At 38.0% G+C, this 8,823-nt stretch overlaps 1 protein-coding gene across 1 annotated transcript; it reads left to right on the top strand.

Moving 5' to 3' along the window:
• Positions 1–2,163: 2,163 nt before the first annotated feature.
• LOC111394446 (E3 ubiquitin-protein ligase ZNF598) lies at positions 2,164–7,486 on the top strand. The gene is made up of 7 exons (XM_023020276.1): positions 2,164–2,479; positions 2,754–3,056; positions 4,433–4,641; positions 4,730–4,778; positions 4,866–4,955; positions 5,121–5,183; positions 5,354–7,486. The coding sequence occupies exons 1-7, from the start codon at positions 2,312–2,314 to the stop codon at positions 7,073–7,075; spliced, it is 2,604 nt and encodes an 867-aa protein (XP_022876044.1). The 5' UTR covers positions 2,164–2,311; the 3' UTR covers positions 7,076–7,486.
• Positions 7,487–8,823: the final 1,337 nt, after the last annotated feature.

Raw genomic sequence — 8,823 nt, forward strand, 5'->3', positions numbered from 1 at the left:
AGTGGGTGATGTGATAATGCACTGCATAGGTAGCTCTAATCTATCAGCGAGTCAATCCTCGTCTTACAAGTCAAACCTAAGGCTGCAAGTGGTCATACCATTAAATGGATCGATGTTTATGACAAGAGGTCTCCACTGCTAAGATAAGGTCACGTGTCCCTTCATCCAACGGTTCTTACTCACTTTCCCCTACTATAAAAGATCACACTAAGAGTGTCATTCCAAGATAATGTGAGTTTAGTCTCTTATACCATAACTTAGCCATACCACTGTTTTACTCCAAAAAATCGACCATCTTTTCATATTGGGGGCTCACGTTTAAAACTCTCCCACAATTATATATCTTCTTCACCAACTGAGTACGTGTGACAGGCTCCACCCCCACCTTGAGAAGGTCATGTGTGATTAACGGTTTATCCTAACGTGCAGGAATACGGTTTGTATGAATGTGAAAGGTCTTGGAATCAGTTAACCATGTTGAACGTTTTTTTTTTTTTTAGTTCAACAATTGGCATTATGTAATGACGCAATCATGTTGCACAAGGAATCTATGCTGCATTCAAGACTCCACAAGACAAGTCAAGATGTCGTGAAAATGATTTTTTGTAGACTGACCGTTACTAAGACTATATGCTTTAGCAAAATTATAAAATATGAATTGTGGTGTACTTTTTGATTTCACAAAATTATAAATTGTGATGTAATTCAATGGATTACACTTTCATGGTAATTTTATCCAAGAAAAGGATTGATTATTCCAAATAACTATTGATTTATATAACTTCATATTAATTAATATGATTAAAAAATATATAAAAATAATTTTGAAATCGAACCGAAATCAATTAAATTCTCATAGCCAAATGGTAGCTTCAAAATATGAAGCCCACCCAACAAATTTCTAATCCAATCTAGCATTTGTTTAAGCCTCATTTTTCAATAATATATTCTTTTTTAAACTCATTTTCAACTACATATGTTGTTAATAAAATAATTTTAAACGTAGATTTAAATTTTTTCTTACTTTTTAATTCCACATTCTCCAAAAAAATGCTATACCAAAATTTATTTTTACCAAATAATGGGGCATAAACATGAGCCTAATCTCAATAGTGATTTTTTAATTTTGAAACTCCTAATGATTGTACATGATACTTAACACTTGCCTTAAAAGTAAAATAAATTATTCAAATTCTCCATTTTGATTAAATAGTAAAAAACGCAATAAGCACAATAATAACAATATTGTTGACCTCGAAAAAATGTACCTGCAACGTGGCCTATAGATCCCAAGGCCTCTCACGTTGACGAGGGTCTAGTTCCTGAACACTTGGGCAAATCGTTAGCCACACAGGACCTCTTCGGTGGAGATGGAATTGGCCGTGTGCACTCCAACAGACAAGTTAGTAGGTGAAATAACTATACGAGTGTGGGAGGACTTTAGACGTGATCCTCAACTATAAAAAGGGAGGCCATCTTTAGGAAGTGGTAGATAAAATAGTGATATGACAAAGTTATGGCTTGAGAGTCTAAACTTGCATTACACTAGAATGGCTTTAAGTGTGAGCTTTTACAGCGAAAAATGAAGAATGAGAATCGATGAATGAAAAGACACATGACTTCATTTGTGTGGTTGAGATTCTTGTTGGAGACATCAATCAATTATAAGTATTAAATACCAATACCATATTATTATCCAAAATGCCTAGCTTGTGGCTTTAGATTTGACCTGGTGAGTCGTGAGTGATGACGATGGTGAATTGTTACATCAATCACACACTATAGATTGTTTGAGAGATCTTTTTCTAAATTTCTTTTACAGTCTCACTCCCTTGTGGCTCGATTCTTCCTCATGGATCAGCTAGTCGGGGTCAATGCTGGACCACCCTAAAGGGGTTCGACCTATTGATACCATTTGCGGGTTCCAAGATTGCTTGGCACGTAGGACATTTGAAGGGTCTTGAGAATGAGGAGCAGCAGCAGCAGCAGCAACAACAACAACGATAATAATAACAATAATTTCCTTGAAAACAAAATAAACTATTCAAACTCCCCATTTCGATTTAATGGTCAAAACTCAAAACAATAAATCCTAATGTGTCTAGACTAGAAATCTTAAATGTACTGCTACTCGGCGACTCCGCACACCATATATAAATATCACATGCATCGTTTTATCTATATTCTTTTTCATTTATATAACGCTTTCCTACCCTTTAGAAAAACCTAGATCATCCTGTTCTCTCGTTCGATCGCGAATTCCACTTCCGATTCCAATTCTAAATTAATCTGTTACAATTGAACGAAGGCGATGGACGATAGCTGTGCTGTGTGTGCGGAGGTGTTGGAATGGGTGGCTTACGGGGAGTGCGGCCACAAGGATGTCTGCTCAACTTGCGTCGCTCGCCTCCGATTCATCTGCGACGATCGCCGCTGCTGTATCTGCAAGACCGTGTCAAACGTCGTCTTTGTCACCAAGGTGAACAAACAGTATTCCTTTTATTAATTTGCGTTCTGGTTTCAATTTTTGTAAATTGTTTGAATTCAAATTGAGTAAATCGGATTGATGAAATTAGTATTTCTTAATGCGTTATCGTGTTAAAATTGGGGCTTCATTTAAATTTTATTGAATTGAATTGAAAGTAATCCCTTACCTAGTTAAGGAAACTGCAAAATGGTTGTCGATTAATTGAAGATTTTGGAATGATTAGTGAAAACTAAATTTTTTTCTCATTTTTCTTGGGTGCAATTAGGCCCTAGGAGAATACACCAACGCGATAAGCGATTTTTCAGTATTTCCATCAGAAGTGAAAGAGGGTAGAGTGGGGAAATACTGGTACCATGAGGACACACAGGCATTTTTTGATGATTCGGATCACTACAAGATGATCAAGGCGATGTGCAGGCTTTCTTGCAGTGTGTGTGATAATAACGAGGTACAGGCTGAGGATGGAACCAGGAGAAAGCAAAAGTTTAGGAACATTGAGCATCTTAAAGGTCACTTGTTTCATAAGCATAAACTCATCATGTGCAGCTTGTGCTTGGAAGGACGGAAGGTATTTTTTTCCTTTGTCTACCTTCTTCTACTGATTTATTCATTTTAGAAGTTTTTCTGCATTATAAGAATACTCTGTTATGATCCGGACTTGTTTAATAACTTCTTTTGATATTTTGTCTGGATAGCCATCTAAAATTGTACAAGTGTATATCTAAAACTGGAGACAATTTTTTATTTTTTATTTTTTTGGTGGGATAAAGGAATGAAATTCCAGTAAATTTCTATGTTTAGCTTCATGTATGACCGAATCTGACCTTCTGTAAGTGGAAAATGTATCAAATTTAGTGGTATCAATACTCAGATGCATATGATGCTGGAAATATATAGTATAAATAGCTTATGTGATCATAAAGTATTTTCCACATTAGATGTTCGCATACATTGATCAACGGCCACAAATCAATTGGAGGCAGATGAAAAGTGGGAACTCTCACACTCAATAATAGAATTCGCCCGATAACTATCAGAAACTGATAATTTACTTTTCCGGTTATACAAAAGGATATCAGCTCGATGGCCTCGGTTCTTGAAACTTAGTGAAGAGCTGTGATGCTCAGACTCTCCATTTCCAGCCGGAGTACGAGTATGAAATATGGGACAAACAAGGCACTTTTGAACTGACACAGAAGGATGGAGAAAGGCGGTGGCTAGGTTTTTCCTTTTTCTTCTTGTTTCTTTTTTTTTCTTTCCCTTTTATGCTCTTCGGAGGAAGGGGGGGAGTTCCAACGGTGTCATAACCGGAGAAGAGGAGACATCAAGCGGCGCAGCCGGAGCAGGCCGGAGAAAGAGAATTGAAGAGAGAGTGTGAATTGAAAATAATAACCTTCCAAGCTAACAACTTGGCATTTATTGGGCTTCTAGGTTAATAATGGACTTTTATTTTAATGCATGTAAATCTATATTTATGACTTTGTTCAAGGGTTGGATAAAACTCCCGAACCAATTGAACTGAACCCGAACTGAATCGAATCGAGCGGTTATTCTTAAGTTAAATACCCGAACGGATATCTAAATCTAGAACCGACAGGTTCAGTTCGATTCGGTTCTAGATCAAAACCCGAAGAACCGAATAAGAACTGAATCTCCTTAATTTTTTAATTAATTTATTTCAAAGCCCGAGTTCGAGCAATGCAAGCATCATAGGTAAAGAGGTATTATCTTGACTATATTCTGGTTGAAGTGGTGCTGCTCCAGCTCTCCGCATGTGATCATTTTGAGCTTTAATTTTTACGTTAGACTCTCTTTATGTTAGACTCTATTTATCCCCTTTGTATTTTCTAAATAAACCCTTAATCCTGCAGCTTTCCTCGTAACTATACCATTTCATTATAAGTTTGGCTAGATGGCCTGACAATCTGCTTTTGATTCAATCAGATTTTCATTTGTGAGCAAAAATTATACACTAGAGCACAACTGAGTCAGCATATAAAGACTGGTGATTCTGAGGTGGATGGAACTGAAAGTGAAAGAGGTGGTTTCATGGGGCATCCTATGTGTGAATTCTGCAGGACCCCTTTTTATGGAGATAATGAGCTGTACACACACATGTCCACTGAACATTACACTTGTCATATTTGCCAAAGGTGATTTGTGGTTTACTTTGAAGTACTATAAATTTGGTTTTATCAACATATGTAGAATTCATTGGTGTTTTACACTGTTCTCTTGCAGGCAGAATCCAGGACAATTTGAGTATTATAAGAATTACGATGACCTGGATGTTAGAGCTTACCACATGGCAGTTTCAAATCTTAATAATTGCTTCCTTAATTTGTTTATCTGAAAGGAATTATCTTTTTATTTTCAGGTGCACTTCCGCCGAGATCATTTCTTGTGTGAGGATGAGGCATGCCTCGCCAAAAAGTTCATCGTCTTCCAATCTGAACCTGAATTGAAGGTCAGCATATTGAGTAAATCCATTTTTATTAAAGAATATGCCTGAAGATTACTTTGTTAGTTTTTTCAACCGTGCATGGGCAAGGAACTCTGTAATCAATCTAGTATTTCTTCATATTTCCGGTGTATAGCAATTGCTTGATTATTTTGCTTGTTCGATTTTCAGAAGCACAACGCTTTGGAGCATGGAGGTCGTATGTCTCGTTCACAACGCAGTGCTGCTCTTCAGGTAGGTTCATCCAACTGCCCCTCCCACCCCCCAGCCCCTTGGTCTAATGAGTAACCACTGCTACTGCATTATTCATTTAGAGCTAACTCCTTCCATTGAATGACTTATCTTTATTTCTCTTTTGATTTCATGAGTACTCAGACATGCCATCTTGTTTAATCTTTGCGCAGATACCTATCAGTTTTCGATATCGGCGAAGTATTGAACAAGAAAATCGCCGTGGAAGGGGACGTATGTTCCACCGTGATACTTCTGGCAGTGAACTCTCTATGGCAATCCAAGCAAGTCGTCAGTCTAGTTCCCATGCAGTTGCTGATCATGGAGACATTATTGATGTTGAGTCACTTATTCCACCTCTTGAATCATTAGCCATGACAGATGCTGAGCCAACTTCAAGATACCTTCAAGTTGTGTCACAGAATGCAAGAAATTCAACACTTGAAGAGTCTCTGTTTCCTCCACTCTCAGTGGCTCCAGGAGGTGGTCAACAAGATTCTCATCCTGATAATTTACCCAAGAACACTATGGCTGCACAACTTCGACGCCTGAGCAATAGAAAAGTTGATGCCTCTAGTTCTGCTGTGGCTTGGCCAGCTCCAAGCCGTATGCCTGCCCGACCAGCTACTACTTCTAATGCATGGCCCGTGATAAGTAGTGCTTCTGGATCAGCATCTAGCTCTGGCCAGTCTAAACCAGCACAAGCACTTGCAAAACCAGCAATTAATTCTCTTGCATGGCCTGCAATAAATACTGCTTCTGGGTCAGCATCTATCTCTGTACAGTCTAAGCATGCAACAGAAGATAGAGCTGTTCCATCTAAATATCCAAGTTCTGCTCAAGCTCGACCCTCGTCAATTCACGATTCATCATTTGCAGTTTCTTTAAGTTCATCCAGGAATGGTGGAAACAGGGGTCGGATCAGTCATTCGACATCAGCCCCTAATCTTTCTCAGAGTGGATCTTTCGATTCTTCAAATTCTGATTTTCCTCCCGTTTCTGTAGCGCACACTAGCAAGCATCTTGCCAGTGACCAAGCTGTTTTGAAGGTGGAAGATGTTCACGGTGCAAACAAATCTTTGGTGGAGAAAATGCGTGCTGCTCTTAGGTTCGACGAAGAGAAATACACTGCTTTTAAAAATATATCTAGTGAATTTCGTCAAGGTTTAATGAACACGGAAACATATCTAGCGTGTGTGGAGCAGTTTGGTTTGTCGCATCTTCTTCTGGACTTGACTAGACTCCTTCCGGATGCTCGGAAGCAGAGAGAGCTGATTGATGCTTACAATGCTAATATGAAATACAATGCTTCACGTGAGAATGGTTATAGTAGTGGTATTAGCGTTAAAGATGGTAATAAATCTAAGAAAGGTAAAGGCAAAGCTTTAGATTCTGGAAATTTCATTTCAAAAAATATCTTAGCAGATGACGTTGTTAGCACTGTAAACGAACTACAGTTCAGCCACAAGCCTTCAGAAGAAGATGTGGAAGTGTTATCTAAGGATGGGTATCGAGCTCCAAAAGGCAAATCAAAAGTGGTGGTTGACAAGTCACGAGCTGAATTGAGTGGACCAAATGAATCCATAAAGCTGAAAAGTCAGAATGACTCTTCGTCAGCGGGTGGTGCGTCCAATCGAAATTCAGGAAACGGCAATGGAAAAGGTAAACAACAGAAAAAAACCTCAAAGTTTCACCGAATCCGCCTAGGTGATGGCTCTGTCGAAGCATTCTTGGATCTTAAAAATATGGATCCAGATTCAGATTCCGACTCAAATCAGAAGGCAGCCACTGATGAGCATAATAATGCTACCGAAGGTTTGCCTGTGCGTGGTGTTTGGCGAAATGGTGGAGGTCAGAAGCTCATGGCAGTTACTTCTAAAGGGCCCAAAATTTGATGCTAAAGGAGATGAGTTGAAGGAACTGAAACTAATTGGAAGTCTCCATCTGTTGGTTTGATGACTTGCTAAGTTGAGCTACTAGCTTTTCCGATGAGTTGTTTTTGCAGTAATTTAAAGTCCAAGATAAAATAGTTCTTGCCGAATGCGGCCAGGTTTCAAGTTTTGATCAAGGTCTATATTGTTGTTGTCTGTTCATATACTTGTATTTTTTCTAATGAAGTTTTCAATCTAAAGGTGCGGGGATGGTTGCCCTCGATTTGTAGAATGACAATATAAATTCGAAGCCTTGTGGTAGCATATCTGGAAATTGCCACAGTATTTTGGTTTCTGCGAACTGTATATTACTCCGAAACTTGAACTGTTGGTGTATTGGAAATAAACATCCCAATCTGTTCAGAGCTTGCCTTCTATGTATCTTGATCGCCAGATGATATGCTTTTTCTTCAATTTCCGTTTGCAGTTTTTATAGTTAACAACGACTCTATTTCTGACTTGGACTCTAGTACTTGATATAGCGTTGCTCATTGTTGTGAATACCATTATTGTTAACCAAAACAGGGTACCTTGAGTCATTTATATAGGAATTGGAAGAATAATCACTTTTTTTTGGCAGAAACGAGCTAATAAGCCGAGCTATGGCCTAAAGCCCTCAAGCGTTTCGAAATTTCTATTTCCTTGTTTTGATTGAGATTAGTTTTCCAGAGTTTGTATTTGTTTAAATAATAAGTTGGGACTTCTTAATTTCCTTTAAAAGCTATAATTAGATTTCATTTTAACTATGTCGTTCATAAATGAAAATTTGACATTCTCATTTCTTTCAAATACTTGGTATTTCTAGTGAATCAATGAAATGCATGATGGTCAAATTCCTGGTATGCTACTGAATATACGAATATTTAGAGTGTTAATCATCTTCTACATTATTTTAGCACTAGAGTACAGTTTTATGAAACCTTAATCACGAAAATCACGACATAATGAGTTTATTCCAGTTACTTCTACGAGTGAAGTTAGAATTATTGATAGAGATGGGAACTATTGTGTCGAAAAATGGAGGTGAAGCAACAGGTGGAATATTTTCTATCACGATGGCTTGATGGTCGCGGAGGCAAGAAGAGGACTTCGATGGTGACGAAAACATTTTTGCTCCCTTCAATCTCGGTTTGTGGGATATTGATTTAGGTGAGAATTATGCTGGACAGACATAGAAACCGCCTGCAAAACTGAAAGGGGCAACAGAGTTGAACATCAATACTCCAAAATGGGAGAATAGTCATTTGTTCTTCAGCTCCACCCTGTACAGATATGACTTCTACTCCTACTCAATAAATGGATCTATCAAGCAACAGAAATGTTTGTGAATTGATCGACCTGCAATACCTTTTGCTCCAAACACTAGAACATGCTCAATATTTTCACATGTTTGATATAAAACATTTCTGATTACAGGTGAATTTACAGAAACGAAAACAATGATCTTCATCAACAAATTGTGGGATTGAAGTTCAATCTACAGATTACTTGATTGGTCAATAACAATAGATGACACGAAGAAATAGCAAGTGAAAAAATGTTGGAGAGAGATCAATGTTGACGATTTTCAAAATACAATTCTGTTCGAATGCCACGAAAGAGAGAGAATCACCACAAGTCCCCACTTTAGTAAGAATAGAGGAATGACCTCCAGAAACAAATTGATATCTCTGATAAAGGAACAACTATGCCTCATGATCTAGAGCATCTTG

Source organism: Olea europaea, chromosome 1, assembly GCF_002742605.1.
Source record: "Olea europaea var. sylvestris chromosome 1, O_europaea_v1, whole genome shotgun sequence".
Classification (NCBI taxonomy): Eukaryota; Viridiplantae; Streptophyta; class Magnoliopsida; order Lamiales; family Oleaceae; genus Olea; species Olea europaea.